General features: G+C 40.0%; 1 protein-coding gene across 1 annotated transcript; it reads left to right on the plus strand.

The window, feature by feature from the left end:
• The first annotated feature begins 7,382 nt into the window (after window positions 1-7,382).
• Window positions 7,383-11,124, plus strand: LOC146591398 (putative G protein-coupled receptor 141). Its single transcript, XM_085312984.1, has 2 exons — window positions 7,383-7,467; window positions 10,183-11,124. The coding sequence occupies exon 2, from the start codon at window positions 10,186-10,188 to the stop codon at window positions 11,122-11,124; it is 939 nt and encodes a 312-aa protein (XP_085169110.1). The 5' UTR covers window positions 7,383-7,467; window positions 10,183-10,185.
• The last annotated feature ends 8,268 nt before the right edge of the window (window positions 11,125-19,392 follow it).

Raw genomic sequence — 19,392 nt, forward strand, 5'->3', positions numbered from 1 at the left:
TCCTTTAATATGTTTTATCCTGTGGAGAACAAGCTCTGATAACAGGCGAACAGCTGTACTGGATTGCTGATGAAAAGCCTGTCTCCTGAAGAGCCTACTGGCACACAATGGAGGGGAACTAGTAAAAACCTGCAGAAAAAGTTAATATTAAAGCTAGCAATAGATTGCTGGAAATGTGCAGTTATTAAAAAAAAGTAAAACAYCTTCTTAAAAGACCCATTTAGATTGGAGTTTGCACTGCTGTTTTTTATATGTGATTCTGATTGCTCTTCAGTAAGAAACACCGAGGCCAGACAAGAAGAAAACATGATCAGGTCCGGGGAAACTTAGGTGAATTATTAGTGTTAAAATAGTTGTTTTCCCCATTTGTGGTTTCCCACATACATACTATTAAAGAAGTACAATATATTTTGATGTGGCTTTAAGTTTTGCTTTGTTTTCTTTGCAGTACTTCTCCTGCGAAAGATCTGGCTTAGGGAAAGAGCCGAATAGAAACTTGATGCAATTTTATTTATATTTTATTCTTTAACAGGGAATCAGCTGTAATTTTGATCCTTGTAAAAGAGAGAAAGGTAATGAAGTAGACCGAAGGGAAGACAGACTTTCTCCACAGCACTCTGGCATGGGTATTTTTAAGCAACRCTTTTTTGAGTAATGGTGCTCAGGGATGGTAACTTGCAAAAGGTTTTTTTTTCTCTCTCTCTAAATTAGAAAAGGGAACTAGGAGAAAGCCATCAGATGTATTTCCACTTTTCAGATGAGCTTGAATCTCTCTGCTGTGCAAATGTGTGTGRAATGAGGAATTGTAAGTCAAATTGTCCTATATATACTTTTACAAAATGTTTTTTCAGATGTGTCACAGGCAGTATTTCTCTCTCATGGAAGGCCTTATCCCTCCTGGATGACAGGCATGAATCACACCCCCTTCAGCACCTAGATAGAGACATTTTAAGAAATCTATTATCTACAAAGTGCTTTCGATTGTTACTGATACCAAACATTTTTCCTTTTGTAGAAAATTATTATCTTTCTGTTCAGGCACTTGAAATAGTAAGGCACATTAGAAATATGAATTAGAAAATAAAATTTTGTTGGTTGCAGCTACAACTTACTCATTGTAACTAYGTACTAAATTTCAGCTATTCATATTAGCAGCTGATCTTTTACTTACTGATAAATTGCAATTAACTTGTCACAGTTAGAGCTTAATAACTGATTCAAAGAGTCTGCGCAACTGATTCAAYGAGTCTACACATAGTACTACATAGTAGGAACAGGTCCATAGCTGGCACTGCGATACTGAGGAGCTCTGGGTTTTGAGTGAGGAGCTCAGGAATTAGCAAACGATGCTCTCAGGCTTTCCCTATATCTCATCCTTGTATCTATGGAGCAGAAGCTGCCCTTGCTTGAGGACRCTTCTCTGATACATCCTAAGAAAAGGCCTGAGGAGCAGAAACATGCTTGGCATTGGTCAGCCTACAGGGACATCTACCAAAACTCTTTCTTTCACAGTCAGACACATATGGCAATATAGGATTTTCCCCAGTTTATGAGAGAGTAGCTTAAAATCAGTTCTCTTGTCAAGAAACAGAACCTCATTTTAYCTGATCAGCTCCCTGATACTGCTATTGAAGGAATTTTGAAGGTGGTTTCAGAGGAACCTTTCTTCATGTCACAGTTGCTACTGGCTGCTTTAGATTCAGTCACAAAAGGGAAAATTGAAAAAGCAGAGCCTTGATCTGCTCTCCCATCAGACTCAGTCAGGGGTGTCATCGGTGAAACTGGAACTACACTGCATTGAAGATAACACAGTAGAGGGGCGAATCAAACTCAGGGCTCACTACTACTAATACTGTGCAACTATGCAATAATGCATTGGCTGATATAGACAAGTTTATGTCAATTAATAMTAGGTAAAGTGCCGGCTCTGAGTATCTACCTGCAATTAAGAAGGCTAGAAACCAAGTGCTGAAGTAGATGTTTGATACTACAAGGCCTGATTCTTTCACAAATATAATGGCAAGCAGAGTTTAGCTCTTGCAACGTAAAAGAAAATGACATAATTAAGGAATAATTTGCTACTTCTAATGGAGTTGTCTGTCTGACAAAGGTCTGATCAAACTTGATTTATTCAGGAAACAATCCCTAGCACGGAATATTTCAAAATTCACTCTCCACAATCCTAGGCCCTCCACTGTGGGCCTGATTCTCTTCTGTCAGTTTTGTATTAGCATCATCTCAGTGTCTTCAGCAGTGTTGCTCCAGGTTTACCCTCACGTAACTGAAAGAATCAGGTCACCCACAGCGAATTCATGGTGTTCAGGTAGAACTCGTTTTTTTTTTTTTTTTTCCTTTCTGCCAGCTGCATAATTAAAGGAAAGAAGTAGCTTTCTGAAAGGCCAAACCACCATGCCTGCACACAGCCTACCATCCTGTGTGATCCACTTCTGAACAAGCACTCCAGTTCCGTGAGTTCTGACCCAGTAATTGCAGGGAATCAAAGCGCCTGAGTTGCCATGGCTATCGCGTGTACATCTCCAAGTTCGGAAYAGATGAAAAAAAATCACTGACAGCACATATTATCCCTGAGCACAAAGGGCATGGCTCTCATTTCTCAAGGACCTTTCACACAGACCTGAACGAAAGAGCCGGGATGCTACTCACATCTCAGGACAAGTAATCCTTGAAATGTGGGCCAGATTCTCAGCTACTATTAAGCTGCCTTGGGCTGTGAAATCATTGATATGATACGAATTTAAGTTATGTGAAGGTTTGATCCAAGGGACATAATGTGACTAAGCAAACCTGCTATCACTCTTCTCTTTTAGATTCTGGGGTGTTACTAAGACCCTCAGAAATTACTGGAAACTRAAAAAATGTACATTTCTAGCACCCTGCATTTAAATTCAGCTGGTGTGTGATGTTCTAAAAAAATCACATTCTGTCACCAGCTTAGTCCATTAATGGTGAAACACTAAACATACGAGTCTGTAATACATTCTTTGAATCACAGTGAGATTCTCTGTGTTTCTCCAGAGATTATACATGCTATAGCTACAGCTTGGGCAAAACTGCAATTTAGGAAGGAAAATGAATTGGAATCATGCATATTAAGCTTTCTATATCTATTTAGAGCTTGACACTAACTATAGCTTAGCAGTGGAAAAAGATAATAATGATGTCTGTCCCAGGGCAAACTCCAGTATTTCAATATTTATTTTCATCCTGAGCCAGTACAAGATTTCAAAGTTTGTGTCAGAATGCAGACATAAGGAAAAAAAGTCAAACTGGAATAGCCCATCTGTGATGACCACTCTGGAAAACAACATTGTTRTGTAGCAACAATATTACACAATTTCAATAAAATATTCAGCTGCCTTAGGCTACCTGCAGATCTTTATGATTTGGCTTTATTCCCACTATTAATCAGGTTTTATTTATTCTAGAACAAGACCTACAAAGAGCCAAGACAACCTGACTAAATCGAGAAGGTACAGAACTTGAATTGTGGATATCTTAGCTTTGTACTTAGCTCTGCCACAAAGGTTTCAGCTTTTCATCTACAACAGGAGAAGAATCCTATRCATGCCTTTTCATAGAGCATTGTGATCGACTGAAGAAAAATTTTAGGTAAGAGCTAAGCATGATTATTATTATGAAATAATCTTTGAATATCTCTTTAGCTGTTAGCCTCTGTTAAAACTGCAAAATGGAAGAAGATGATCTCCATCATATACCAGTCTTTTGTGAAGTACCATAGAACAGTATGTCCCCTGTGTTTTTTTAATCAACTGTGAAGCAACAGGATGCAGTCAGTTAAGATGTTCTTATGTAAGATTATATCTGAATGTTAAACGTTGATACCCTTGCTTTCCAAACTATTGCATTCAAATATAAGGATGTGTTCTGAGAGAAACTAGGAAAGACTTCAGGAGGGCAAAACTGGCCTCGCACAGACTCATTACAGAGATTCTCAGTCCTGGAGCAAGGCCACACGTGCCACACAATGGCCATTGCTCTTGACAAGCCTCTGGTACTGACACGGCTAAGGCTTTTTTTTATAAAATCTTCTAGTTTTACTTTGCTAAGAGGGTGCAGGTGCAGCAGTTGCACTGAGTCCCAAAAGATCCTGACATGGAACTAAAACTTGGCAGAAAGCTGAGGGCTTAGCTTTGGGGTGAATTTCGCTTCATTCCTTACACACCGCTCTCCGTATGACAGTCATATCCCCCCAAAAGCACACAGTCAGTCAGTCACAGTACAGCCCCTGCCTTGCTCCATTCCTGCCCTGCTTCCTCAAAACACTCTTACAAATGTTCCCCTACATCACAAGGAGCGACCTGGGTCTGCCCACACCTAGTCTCAGGTTGGCMAGCCACCCACACCTCCGTGGACCACTGCACTCGTTGTCGCAGAGACCACTAGCTTGAACTCTGCGAGCTGGAGGAAATGTTGACCTTGACAGCTCCTCACCTCCCACTCACTTTGCTACAGACAGCTTCTCCCATGGTTTTTCCACTGATGCCTCCCTCCACAGCCCCTTGCAAATGAATGTCTGTGTCATTTATGGGGTTAAGTAGCTGTGTAGCAGTGATCACTTCGGGCAACTGAAGAATATGACGGTATGGAAACCGGAGGCTTTGAAGGCTTCCTGCGGCTGACATATAGCTGTTCATCAGAGGATCTTGTGTGAAATGCATCGGAGAGGTGTTCTGATAGAGATAACTGGGAGGGGAGAGTAACATGCAGGCCAAGCCGGCATTTCTTTCCGCCAAGAACCCCTCCCTGGGAATGCAATGTGCAAGCTTCCCGAGGCTGCGTGCTCAGAAGCAGCCCTGCCCTCTCATAGCCAAGGATCACAGCTTAGGTTCAAAGGAGGAAGTAAGACAATGACACTTTAAAATAGCAGGTATTTTGCTTTCTGTTCTTAGATCTTATCTAAAATGAAGAGCCAAGTAAACAACACTTGAAGCATGGAAATAAATTCTAAGGTGTGAGTATGCAGAATAAACAAAAAGCTTGGTCTGCAGTGCTTTTAACATGATGCTCACAACTTAAAAAAGATATCCAATTATTTAGTTATTTTATTTTGAACAGATTTTCAAACTTTTCTGCACAACTGCTTTCATCATCATTACTTATTTGCAGTTTTCTACTACAGGAAAACCTTGTTTCATCCTCTTTTTATGTTGTTATCCTGTAGTTGTATACTGCCTCCTAAAAGGGCAAAGTGGTATTTTGTTTTTGTTTTCATCCATCTTTGTGCATGTCTTGTGTTCGCTATCACTCATTCTGTGTCAAAGTCAGAATGGTCCATTGGTTCTCTTCTCTAACACATAGCTAGAAGGATAAATGTTTATTTTTAGGAGGGTTCCATGACTTCGATTCTTGGGTAAAAACAGCAAAAACCTCAAACGAAACAGAACTGCATCTACATCTTTTCTACTCCATTCATTTTTGTAAATTCTACTTCAATAAACTGGATTTAAACTAGAAATTATAAGGAAAATGATGAGACAGTCATCAGTAAATAAGCTACTGAATAAGCTAGAGGAATTACTAAAAGTCATTTGAAAAAAATCAACATGTAAATATACATTTGCTATTTCATATATTTAATATGTAATGCTTTCATTTAAGCAGATGTTTATACTTCAGGCTTTAGATATGAGTGGTTATTTTGAAATTAAAAGAATGCTACAGCTGTTCTAGTGGCACAGTCTGCATTACCATAACACAGTGTAGAATTGAGTATATTGAAAAGCAATTACAATGCTTTCAACAAAATGCAGCTTTGTGACTAAGACGTTTGCGACTGAGATGTCTGTGAAACAAATGCACATTTTTAATACATGTTTATTAAGCAATGTTTGTATTTCTGACTGTTACCAGCCTAGTCTGGTCTGATGCACTTTGTCAGTTTTGAGAAACACCCTTTTTTTCYCATTTTATTAAGTCTGCCAAAAATAGAAATCTTTCATCTGAAGTGAACTTTTTTCACCTCTAAATTGAAATGAAACTTCTCAGTTGGGTGCATACAGACTACAAATGCTGCTTCTTCAGAACTAAGTGTTGGAACACAGGAAAATCAGTGTGAAGCCTGCCAGTCGGTCAGCAGATACATACTGGAGGGTAAATTTTGCCAATACCTATATTGTACAGAGAGCAGAGYTCACTGGCAGGGATCATAAGAGTGTCATCATTCTTGACAAATTAAAACAAAAWTTTTTTTTCATAAGTTGATACAATGTTGATGTAATGTAATGACTGATGAACTATTTACTGGTTGAGAAAATACTAAATAATGAAGAGGACAAGTCAGTAATAGACTGATCTAGATTGCTCTGTCAGGTGCAAATTAACAGTATTCATATTACTACTGCCCAATGTAAAGCTGTTCATCTAAGAACCAAAGAACATGAGCATGATGTCCATGGTGTGGAGGCAGTTCAGTGGGGAGCTGCAAGTATGACCAGAATAAAGAGAAGATAAGGTAGGTTGCCTAAGTATCTATAGAGAGAACAAAAYTTTGACAAAAGGTTTTTCAGTCTGGAAACAAAAACTTAAGCAGATACTGTGCCTGGAAGTTSGAGCTGTACAAGTTCAATCCAGAAATATGGATCATCCTTTTTTTTTTAATGGTACAAAAATTAATAATCTGAACRGAAAGAAAGAAATTACTGAAGGTTGGAATGAATTTCCTTTTACTGGGAAAGTTTTGACAGAGGAAGAGTCATATTTTTAAATAACATGTTCTGGCCTAAACATAAAGCAATCTTGGGAAGTCCTGTGGACTGTGCCACAAAGAAAGCAACATGGAAGGAACATAATGGCCTTATATGCACTGATAACTGATGAATCTTGAACACACAAGAGTCTTTTTACTGATTGTATTTCTGAGAGAATCCATCATCTGGCTTCTTGGCAATCTATCTTCTTTGTCAAACTAAAATGTCAATATTTTGGCAACTTCCCCAGGCCCCTGGCATCAGCAGATGTCTCTTTAACTGCTATGGCATTAAAATGAAGTGGTTAGTGGTTGCCCATCATTACCTCACTGCCTTTCAAAGCACATGTCCTGCAGAAGTTTAGCCAAGTAATGAGACAACACAGAGGAARACCAAAACTTGCTCCAGAGCTTGAGCAATATCACTGAACCAGCTGTAGCTCGAGGAGGGTGGGGTAGAAATGCACCTATACAAGAACACCTCCTTGAGAAACAACTCTCTGTTTTTGTACAGGCAGTGGGGTAAGTTCCGTCCTTGCTCCTTCCTTTGTTACAGATGTCGAAAGCCAGCATTGGTGTGCATGACAGAAGAAGTCTGGATGGGATAAAGCTGCAAAATACAATCCTGAAGGAGCTTCACGGTGCCTCAGAAGTTGTTTTTGGCATGGGAAGGAGGGAAGAAAGGATGAGACCGAACTGAAACTCTGTGGACAGAGTACGGCCACTCTGTAGCCTGCAAAGTAATGGTAAGACAATTTAAAAGCTACTTTTAAACAAAGTTGGCTTCAGCAGCACTATTGCAGCTGGCTAGAGCTTACACCAGCTAACATTGCCAAGGCACTAAGTAGCATGGGAGAAGACCATTTCTGAGATAGCTTCATACCATGGTCAGTGGTCTCTGCTGTTGTTTATCCCCTTCTGTGAGATATTTTCCTGCTCTTGGAGACTTCTACAGCTCATGTTTCCAGTTAGGTTCAGTATATAGCCTGTTGTCATATGATTAGTCTCCTGTAAAACCTGGATTCATTCTCATTCCATGTACCTCCTGCCAGGTTCTGACTAAAGGGCTTAGTAATTGTAATTCAGGTCACTAGGTTTCAGCTATGATTGTCAGTACAATAGGAAACATCATCTTAGCAGAAAGCAGCGTTTCYTCTGTGAAACATACTCTGTGTCGTGCTATACTCCATATTCATCACACAAGGATGTTTCAGTTGGACACCTGTAGTAGTGGGGAGCTGATAAGCTTATTTCATACATCATAATTTTCAGTAACTTTTTTTGGAAGATTAATGAAAATGAGATTTGCTGCAGAATCTTAYAATAAAGAGATTTAGACAATAAAGAGAGTGACTGCAAAATTCTCCAGAAGCCCGCATTTCAGTGTCTAGGTTGCTTATTTGCAGACATAAATATTTGTCTCTAGCTGTTCTCATAGGACTGCCCTAGGAAAATACCAGTTATCTGACTTTTGCTTATCTTTTCCTTCCTGTCTTCAGTTCAGGTTTCACTGTCGGACTCTGAGCAGTGACCATGAGGGGTCCTCCCTTTCCACACACAGAATTGCTGCCAGGGTTGCTACCACCAACCCACATTTGCAGCATATTGCCTTTAGGGCTGTAGCACTTTTTAAACTTTAAATATACATTTTAAATTAAACACTGTGATAATGCCACTTTTTAGAGACATCTTTTCAAATTAAAGCTGAACAACTTGAGAAACTGATGAACAGCTATTGCTAATCCCTTCTGGCTTGCACGGTTATGAGGCTGAAATGCAACATCTCGGAAATAGCAAAACTGGAAGGAACTTCTATGGTTTCTGATGCAATAGCTGAAATATGCAAATCGGAAGCCCCTCTGACAAAAAGAGTTTTCATTGTCACCTATTTTACACCTCATAGTATAACTCAGAATATAGTTTTAAATGGAAAAGGCCAGATGTGCCAACTACTAACACATGCAATTTAAGGCACAGCAGTGCCTTATATATAGTTTTTTAAATTAAATTATTAATTTAATATTAATAATTTAATTAAATATATAGGATTTATAAATTATACAGGTTATTATAAATTATATATTACAAATTATAAAGGCTATAATTAAATATCTGTTGTCTTAGATATATTGGGATGACCAGAGAATAATTGACTTTTCAGTGTATAGAGATCTTGGTTATTGTTGAGGTAATTGCTTAGAAATTTTGCTAATATCTAAGAGATGCAGGAACTATTTTGTAAGGTTAACATCACTGCAATATTAAAAGATTCCAAAACCTCAACCAGGAAAATATCTTGTGTTATAGGATTCACAGATGAAATGAAAGACATACCAAGACCAGTTTTAAATTAGATCAGATAGCAGTAGAAGTATAACGGAGGCAGTGTGGATCTCAGAACTGTTTAATTTCCCCCACTTTTTTCCGTGACTGTAGTGTGGACATCCTTTTGGCATCTTCACAGCTGCAAACATACTTCAGGGTAATGCCCTACCTGAAACCTTCTTCAATGCATTCTTGTAACACTTAAAAAAACCTACCAGAAATCAAATTTAGAATTATCAGAATTATATTTAATCTCTCTYTGAAACAGCAAAGAAGCATCGCTTCTATTAAAAATGCATAGCATACTTACTAAACTTGCTGTCAACTTTCAGTTAGCCTCAGTCAGCTTGGGCTAAGCAGGCTTATTTGTACTAATGCTGGACGTCCTTTCCTAACATTTTCTGACATCCCATTTTGCAATACTCTKTTACCACATAATAGATGTGAAATGGCCGCAAACACCAGGACAGCACTGCCCACGCTACTAAATCCAGCAGGACCTGAGCAGGATCACCATGGAGCCTGAGTATCCATGGTATTTAATCCATCAATCAGATGAACTGCCCATGGAAAAGGAGGAGTTGACTGTAATGTGTGCAAAACTCAGCACTCAGTAAGAAACCAAATTTGTAGCTTTGATAAAGCAACATACGGTTATCATCTGGCTCTAGGGGAAAAAAAAAAAACTTTTGCTGCAAATAACCAACTGATGAATGAGCAGCAGAATTCTAACAATAGCTCAGATACATAATATATATATAAATACTAAAAACATGCAGGTGTCTGAAGAGAGRACTAATAATACAAGGACTTCAGAAACATGGTAATCACATAATTTGTCCAAAGATCTCTTTTTCCCACTTAATATTGATTCATGTCTGTATTTAAGGGTATGGCTAGTAAGATTTTAAGGTCCAGAGCAGCTTCTCCTCCCAACCTTCCCAGCCATATTTCTCTAGACTGCAGAATGTTTGGATAAAGCTACCCATTACAGCTCCTTCTGGGAGTGAGGGCATCTAAGTACTTCCAGGATTACCTCTTGAGTGAGGGCTAGGTGGAAGGCTCTGCTGGCTTTTCAGGTGGGCCCTCCTCACTCTTACCTCTTACCTTATGTATTGTTTCATTTTTAGAAGATGTACAAGGAGGATTTCAGGAACATGAYTGAAGAGAATATAACCAGTAATGGATCTGCCTTCTCTCACACCTGTACCATGAGGGCCGTATTGATTACAGCCTACTCAATTGCATTTACTGGAGGTGGGATCGGATCCATCGCAATGTCGTTTGTGCTAGTCAAGATGAACACTCTGTCTGTGACCACTACAGCAATTATTAACCTGGTTGTGGTGCATGGTCTTCTTCTCCTGACTGTGCCATTCCGGATACACTACTACATCAACAAAGAGTGGGTCTTTAAGATGCCATTTTGTAAAATGGTGAGTGCAATGGTGCACATCCACATGTACCTGACTTTCCTATTCTACGTGATCACACTGGTGATTCGATGGCTCATATTCTTTCAATGGAAGGACAAGGTGGAGTTTTACAGGAAGCTGCATGCCATCACAGCAAGTGCTACAGTGTGGGTCGTGGTCATGGTCTTTTTGGTGCCAGTCTTCTATGTTGAATATGGACGCTCAGGGAGATACGATGATAAAACATGCTTTAAGTTCCACAAAGAGCTACAGCAAGATAGTGTGAAAGGTCTGAACTATACCATAATTGTGGTTGTTTCCTGCATTACTTGTGTCCTCTTGAGCTTGCAGATTTTCATTCTGGTAAAAGTGGCGAGAAAATTCTCCTTCTCCCTCTGGTCACACCAAGAGTTCTGGGCCCAGGTGAAAAACTTGATTTTCATCTGCGTTATCATAATTTGCTTCCTTCCCTACCACCTTTTCAGGGCCTACTATATACAGCACGTGAATGATTATAGCCAATTAGAAAGCTACAATGAGGTATTTTTGAGTCTGACTTCCCTCAGCTGTCTAGATTTGTTGTCATTTGTGCTGAGTGGAAGCCGTCTCTTTAAGCAAAAGGTATGTGTACTCCGAAGCAAGTTGACTTGCTGTTAGCTTCACCTATGTGTAGCGTGCACCAACCTGGTAGAACACAGTGCAGGAAAGAGAAAGCAAACCCAGATCTAAACCATCTGATGTGTCTGCTGGAAATGGCATAATACTGCACAGCCCTCTGCCTGCCTATTCAGCAAAATGATGGGGCTAATTACCTCCAGTATCTCAACTGGTAAATTGGTTGGGTAGTTCTTGGATGTTTTCAGAGCACCACCTCATGAGTTGTAGATACACTTGGAGGAGAGATAGCCTTCTTTAAAAGGGAGGAGAATGTGTGGACTCTTCTAATTTACTMTTTTCAAACCATCACTTGTGAAGTCAAAGGCACTAGAAGAAAAGAGAATTTGCAAATAAAAAAGTATGTATAAGGTATGTTTGACTGAAATGCAAATTTCTACATAATTTTCCACATTTGCTTCTTAKTCACAGCAAGCTCTCATAAAATAGTGGTGAAGTTATTGTTCCTCTTGAATAGAGCTGCTCCTCCACTGGAATGTCAGGTGTAACTATCTAGGTTAATAGAACAATACAATCAACTCTTTAAAAGCAAAACAGCAATATATATTTATTTATTGAAAGAGATCTTGAAATCACCTTTTGAAGATGATATCATTACAAGAAAAAAAGTTTTGGTTCTCTTTCCCATATTGTGAAAATRTCCYGTATAGTAAAAGTTACATGTCACTACTGCATGAACACTGTAAGTTCAACCCAAAACCTTGTGTTTTTATTTACAAAGTCTTTAATTACAAAAAACTTATTTAGTTAACTGAAAATATTTTGTTTAGATTGTTCAGATAGCAGTTGTCTTTCTCTTTTGAAATCAAATATTTTAGGTCTCCAAATTAACAATGATGCTTTTTTTCCTATGCTGTTTTTATGCAGTTCTTAAATTTATTACTTGTAATACCCTTAGCTTAAAATCCATTCTAGAAAAGTTGGTACCTTGTACTAGTAGAAGAAGCTAAAAACTTACTGCTTGGATTAGAGGGACAGGAAAAGCTAATGAGCCTGGTGTAGCTAAAAAGCCTATTAGTTAGGTGTTGTGAGCAGGGAATTTTCCAAAGTGTAGTGAATTCCACCTGAAACGAGGAAAAACTCMGCAAAATTGTTCTGTGAAAGACATTCAAACATTCATAAATTTACTGTTTTATGCCTATGCCAAAAGAGAATATAAGTCTCTGACTGCTATAGCTCAAGAYAGAGATGGCTAATTTATCTTTCTTCTTGTCACCTGCAGCAAGATCACATTTTTCATCTAGAGTCAATTGAATAATATTTTAATGTTTTGACAAATTAGAGGTTATCAGTTGATTAATTCCCAGTCAAAGTGTCTCCTCATGATGCTGTCGAACTCCACCTTTTCTTATTCCTGAATTCTTTCCATTTCTTTCAACTTCACCTGCAACATCTCTTGCTGAGACTGCTGTCAAATAACAATTGGCTGATCTTGCTCTACCCGTACAAACTTGCTGCTATGCTTATTGCTTTCATTCCCACCATAGGGGGATGTCCAGGATGGTTATGTTCCAGGATCCCACTTCTCTATTCTTTCTGTCCTGTCTTGCTTCCTGCTGAAAGCCCCCCACCTCCAACACACACTGTCTTTCAGGGAATGTTTGCAGGTCAGAGTCTGAGCAATCCTAGGTAACACCTGAAGCTTGATATCACGGAAGTTCACAAATAAGGGACACGTTGGGGTGCTCACATCACCCACCCCTGGCAAAAGGCCACCCTAGCAAGAGCCGTTAAGATGAAATGTGAGGGTTTGTAGTGTGTGTGACTGGGACACCCAAAACTATCTGAGAGGGTTTTTACCCCAAATGCATCATGTTAAAGAAGAAGGTGACCATCAGGCAGATTCAACAGTAATCAGGGAATTACRCAGATTTTTTAACAGAGGAGTCAGCTAGACTTAGTTCACTGATTGCCAGTTAATTATGTGCCGTTAATGAAGCAATAGACTGCTCTGATCCCAATTTGGTTTAAGCAGTTTTTCCCTGTGAAAGAACAGAGGATGGAAAATGACAGGACAGTTCTGTTTCTCCCTGTAGCAATGTCTCTGGCGGACAAAAATGCCCTGCGTGGTGCTCTGTAGGTGTGCTATACCTTCCCAACACTATATTATAACCCTTTCGTTGGAATAAAGGTGTTAACAACCCAGATGACTACTTCGGGCGCTGCTCTGGCTCTCCAGCCCCCCCCCAGTTTCCAGAGGCTGGGAACCGCCGGAGAGAAAAACGCAAGCGCCGGAGAGCTGCGGCCAGGGAAGAGAAATGGATCTCTCCAGTCTGTCAGAGAGCTGCTGGTTTGCTGGCGACGAGCTCCTGCGCTCCCTGCCCCGCCGTGCTCACTTTGCTCAGCCCACAGTGYGTTCGCTTCCCCCCCGCCCCCAGTTTCCTCTGTCACATCCGATTCATTCCTGGGCTCTGCCCTCCCGCGGGCCAAGGGCTCGGGCCCCTCCGTAGCACTCCTGGCGCTGCTGCTTGCCCTTTCCCCGCACCTCGCAGGCCCTCTTCCCCCTTCGCTGGCTGGCTCACTGCTCTATTTTTGCCGGTGACCAGGAAGGCTGAAGAGGGAACAGAGACGCTGCCAAGCAGTGTCGGAGAAGGACAGGAATCTGAAAAGCTCATGAAGCTGTAAGTGTAAAAGAGGCCAAAGCAGCATCCAAAATGTAGCTGAGCAGCGATGGCAGAGGCAGTGGTCTGGGAAGATAATAAAGTGCTGGAGTCGACAGAGGAAGGAGCTGGGAATGCCGGTTACCACCACGTGCTTGGTCAGAGGCTTAAAGTAGAGCCTGCTTTTGCTGAGTTCTTGATTAAAAACAACCACATGAGAAACAAAAAGCCGTATTACAGCCAAACAAGGAGGGGTAAGCACTGGCGAATATAACAGGGGAAGAGGATATGAGGGTAGCACAAAGGCAAGTGTCTGCTGCACCAAGGTGAGATGACATGGACTAGAGCCTCTGTCTCATCACGCAGCTTACTGAACCATTAAAAGTTGCCAAATATCTGCACTTTCCCTGGTAGGAACAAACATGTCTTTCCTCACTCCTGGTTCCTATTTCCGTATCATCCTTCCCATACTGCTGAGACTTTTTCTGCTACGTTAGTTTCCAGATGGATCAGTTCCCTACTCTGGTTCACCAGAGCACCATGCAAAATTGAGTTGATGCAAGCATAAGGATGGCAACAGTGCTTTTAGCAAAAGTGTGAGTTTGGGCATTTTTCAGGCAATAGTTCTAATTTTCTCACCCCCCTTAAGCTCCAAATCTTTTCTTCCCAGGCAGTTTCCTCACAGACCTGAATCACTGATATTTTTGCTTCCTTATGCTCCCTTGGACCAGGGAGTGTTAGACTAGAGATGCTGCAAGGGGAACATAGTTGAAAGCTAGGAAAAGAGTTTAAGGCACTCCAAGCTCTCTCCAATTCAACAGGGGAGACGGGCATGTGAGTCCCCAAAGGAAGCAGAAACAACAATTTCTGAAAATAAACCAGAAAAGAATTGCAAGACTAGGCATTTCTAACCCACAGTCACTCATTTCTGCTGTTCTTGAGGAAACAGGACTTTGTGTGCACTTTCTCTTTAAGTAAACCCTACACTTAGGACTTGATGGATGACAACAAGAGTTGGTTTCAAAAGTCAAGGGGTCACAATAAAACACCAGTTTGAGCTCCCAGTCAGAACCTTCAGGRAATCAAACTGAATTTTCTGATATTCAGCAAGATAATTTTCTCTAGCTGCAAACACAACTTAGTTTCTTAATAAACAGTATTTTTTTTTTTTTAAAAAAAAGTGAAAATAGCAATGAAGATAGTATACAGTATCCAATTCCTAAAGCGTAAGTGTAAGTATTACTTAGCCCTCTTTCCTCTGGTGAGGCAGCAGATGCCAGCAGGCTGCTTTCCCTCTCTTCCGCTAACACCTAACACATCTTTCGCAAGGGCCTGGATGGTTTTACTCTCTGCCACAGGCCTCAGCCGTCAGTTTTTACAGCTGCACCCTCAATGAGTTGTGCATCACCCATGGGTGATTCAGGCTCCCCTGATTCTTACTGCTTTCTAACAGAAACTGTGCCAGGTCTGCGCATACAGGTGAAAACACGACTAACTGGGGGGCGCAGCTATCAATTCCCTAGACAAACTCATTCATAGTGGGGTTATGGTCAGGAAGGGCCATAYACCCAAGACCATAAAAAACAGGCAAGAAATATGTTAGTAATGGCACTGAATGGATCCTTTTCATTTCTGAGCTGTACTCATGCCAGGCAAACTATGCCTGTGCAGTTACTTTAGTGTAGAAATTTAATAGCATCTCCGAATCCTTCATCAGAACATGGTAAGCGAGAGCCTGACTTCTGTCTTTGTAGGGGTTGAAGGGTATTCATGAAGAGGGCCTATAGCCTCTAATCTATTACAGAGGATTAGAGGCCTATAGCCTCTAATCTATAACAGAGAAACACACAATCCTGCCTGTCGTTGAGGTAGGAGGCATGTATTAGTCATGGCACTGAGGTCTATAACAGTGACAGGGGCACACGGATAAGAAATGCAGATAGTCCTTGGTCTGCTTGATGCTTTTTCTCAGCAGAGGTGAGACCCCAGATGCTACAAAATCACAGGAGAAAATAAGAAAGGGCAGCAAAAATCGTATCTGCATTCAAAGAAAACTTTTGGTGGACAACTCGGTATCATATCCTTGGAGAGTGGGAGAGCCTCACTCAGCTGGGGGCTGAGTGCAGAGAAAGACGGATGAAATGAACTCCAAATATATGGAGACAGACTCCCAACCTGTTTCGCCTTCTTCTAGTGTAGTTCCCATCTTCTGCTGTAGAAGGAGCAATTGAATCAGTATCTGTTGATGATGGAAAACATGTTGATGCTTTGGAAACTGATATCACAAAGTTTCTGTTAATGAAAAACAGTTTGTAAGTTAAATCCAACTTGCAAGAATAAAACTATCTGTGCAGTAAAATGGCCTTCAGAAGGTTAAAACCAAATGTCATGCAATCTGTATGTATTACGATGATACTGTGAAAGTAGTGATTTCGCAAAAGGATTGAAAATTTTCAGTTCTTTCATGAAATGACTATTTCAGCCATTTATTATATAAAATGACTGAAGATTTCATGCATTTCACAAAATAATTGCCATTTTATTACACTATTGGACTGCGTACTTTATTTGGTCATCACCTGTAACGCCTACTGGTTTCTAGCATTTCATGAAATGACTGTTGCTATTGTTGTACTGGGGAAGATCAGGTGTTTTTAGCTCAGTGGAACAAAAAAATTTAAAACATGCTAATTTTACAAAGCATAATTGACCTCAGAAGAGCGTCTGTTATACAAATTAGTGGGGGTTTTTTTCCATTATTTGCTGTATATTTATGAACAGGCTGGAAAATACCATGAAGAAGAAAAAGTTTTATATGTTGTCTTTCGAGCTAATAATTAAAAAAAAAAACTAGAGATTAGGCATTTTGCATAATACCTACCTGCTATTTTCTGTCATTTTGTAAAGTAACTGGAAGTCATTTTGAGAAACGACTGAAGATTTTAGTCACTTTGCACAATGACTGGTTTCACAATATGACTGTAGCACACGTCAGAATTTGGAGCAAGAGCAGTTGTACATAAAAGGAGGCAGTCAGATCAGATTTCTCCGCTACCTAACTAATCAGTCCTGAAGATGCCTCAGAATTTTGAAACTAAATTCAGAGAAGAACTTTACAAAAAGTATAAGAAATGCTCTAAGTACATGATCCGACAGGAGGAGTATTATGCAAATATTGCTGAAATAATAAAGAAGGCAAGGCAGAATCGCAAGTCAAAGTCAAGACATGAATACTATCTGCTTACAAAGTAAGTACAGAAGACCCATATTTTTTTTTTAACTGTAAGCACACATATCATTTCTTTGCCTCTTTAGATGCACCCCACTTTTATTAATGACCTGTATGCTATTTCCTTCATTTCAGATATGAAATTCTACAGAGTGGAGACACTGAGAAGCTGATTAAGAGGAGGAAGACAGAAGAGGAATCTCTCACATATTATGTGAGCATCGAGGACACATACGATATCATCAAAAGAGCACATACGGTTACTAGCCATGGTGGCCATGACTGTGTCGTGAAACACTTAYCATCTAGCTACACAAACATCACCAGAGATGCCACTGAACTCTTCAAATCCTTCTGTGCAGTGTGCCAGAAACAAAAAAGGCACCACTTGGTTAAAAGGTTTGCTGGCCAGCCCACTCTGAGCAAGGAGCACTTAGCATGGGGGCAAATTGACTTTACATTAGTATGCAGTCCACGTCTCTAGGCAGCTTGAAGTGAATAATGGTGTACCAGGACTGCTTCACCAAATTTTGTGTTCTCCATCCTCCTACATCAAAAAAAAGCAGCTGAGGTGGCTCTACAGCTTCTTGATGTCTGTCTCACTTCTGGTGCCCTTGTTTCCTTGCAAAGTCATGATRGAACTGAATTCATTACTGAAGTAATACAAGAACTAAAATGTTTGTGGCCTCAGCTGAGCTTGGTGCCTGGAAAACCAAGATGCCCTCGAAGCCAAGAATTGCYAGAGCATCCAAAGAATAGTATTAAGGTTGGCTCATGGAATGGATGGCAGACAATAATTCATGGGATTGGACTACGGAAATTCGGTTTGTGCAGTTCACTAAGAATTCAGTTTACCACTCTGGAATAAACTGCACACCACATACAGCTCTATTTGAAAAAGATCCCAGGTTTSGGATTACTTTGACCTCTCTTCCATCAGATATCATCAGCTTCCTAAAGGCCAAGGAAGACTTGGCCTCTATGGTGACTGCCCCTGCTGTATCACCTATCTCAGTGATTGACGCAGCTCCAGGTGACCACACTGGCACTGCGTGGGGGGAAGAGGAKAGGGAAGGAAGCTGTTGTTTTCTTTGATGTGAACTAGAACAACCTCGGCCTGCCAACACAAAGTCCTGCTTCCCTCCATCAGTGATTACCGTTAAAAGATTATATCTAATCATGATACAGCAGTATCATTATATCACCTTTTAATAACGAAGGAACTGAAAGCTGATATCATTTATTTTTGTACTAAGTTCATTATAAATGTCCTTTACTGCATGAATTCAAATTCATTAGGGAGYCGAGTTAATTAGTGTAGCTCTTTCTCATTACTAATGTGACCCGTATATACATACAGTCTCTTTACCTCCGCTGTATCTCCTCTGTATGTGATCTTTTAATAAATAAAGTAGCAATATCCTGTAGCATGCTCTGATATTCATGAATCTGCTGTTCAGGGCTGCTGAGTGGCTATTGCATCCTTTCATGCATTTTATTTTGTCTTGATGGTAATTGACTGRAAACTCAGTCTCAAAAAAATAAAGAAAAATAATGACACAGGAGAGTAGAGTTCTCATTCTATCCACCACTATCAGCAGGCTGCAAAACCAAACCAATACGTTTTCCATTGAGAAGTATTAATGTTCAGTCAATTAAGCAATTTGAAAGGCTAAGCCTTTTTTGGTGCTTTAGGAGAGAGATGGAGTCCTTTGTAACGCAACAGYGGGGTGCACAGGAGAAGGCTGGAAAATAATATGAGCTAACTTTTAACCCCAATGAAGTACATGTGAAGTACACGAAGCAGCAAAATTACAAGAACAGATGAAAAACCTGACAAGTGAAATTAGGTACTAAGCAGCTAGTCCACAGACAAATAAGTAAAGCCAAGCTGTGTGACAAAAATGATGAACCTGTAAGAAAAATGTCTGCTATTCYTTGGCTAACTTCCTCAAACTGGACAAGATAGTAGGTCACTTGTGGGCACAYTTGACTATATGAGGGRCAAGAAAAAATGGTAACAGAGGCATATGGAAAAATACAGCATGTGAAATACATCTCCATAACAACAACTTTTACAAAGGCGTGTAGGAGTGTGAAACCACTGCAGTTACTGGTGAACTAAAAATGAGAAAAATAATTATTTTGTACCAAAGCAGTTTCTTATCTTTCAATGTCAAGAGGTATTTTTGCTATTACAGAAAAAGCRTGCACTGATAAAATATCAACAAAGACAGAATCCTGTAAAGCAGATCAGAATGTGTGTGTGGTAATTTAGATACATTACTCAATGTTCCACATTAATAATTGCTGCAACTTAGGTACTGTGTTTACTAACCATTTTTAGTAACTTGAAACTCCACAAAGCTATAAACACAAAGTAAAGACATAGAAGGGCAACTCACTTCTGTGGTATTAAAA

This window comes from Rhea americana, unplaced genomic scaffold, assembly GCF_003343005.1.
Source record: "Rhea americana isolate MKP2758 unplaced genomic scaffold, rheAme1 scaffold_373, whole genome shotgun sequence".
NCBI classification, from domain to species: Eukaryota; Metazoa; Chordata; class Aves; order Rheiformes; family Rheidae; genus Rhea; species Rhea americana.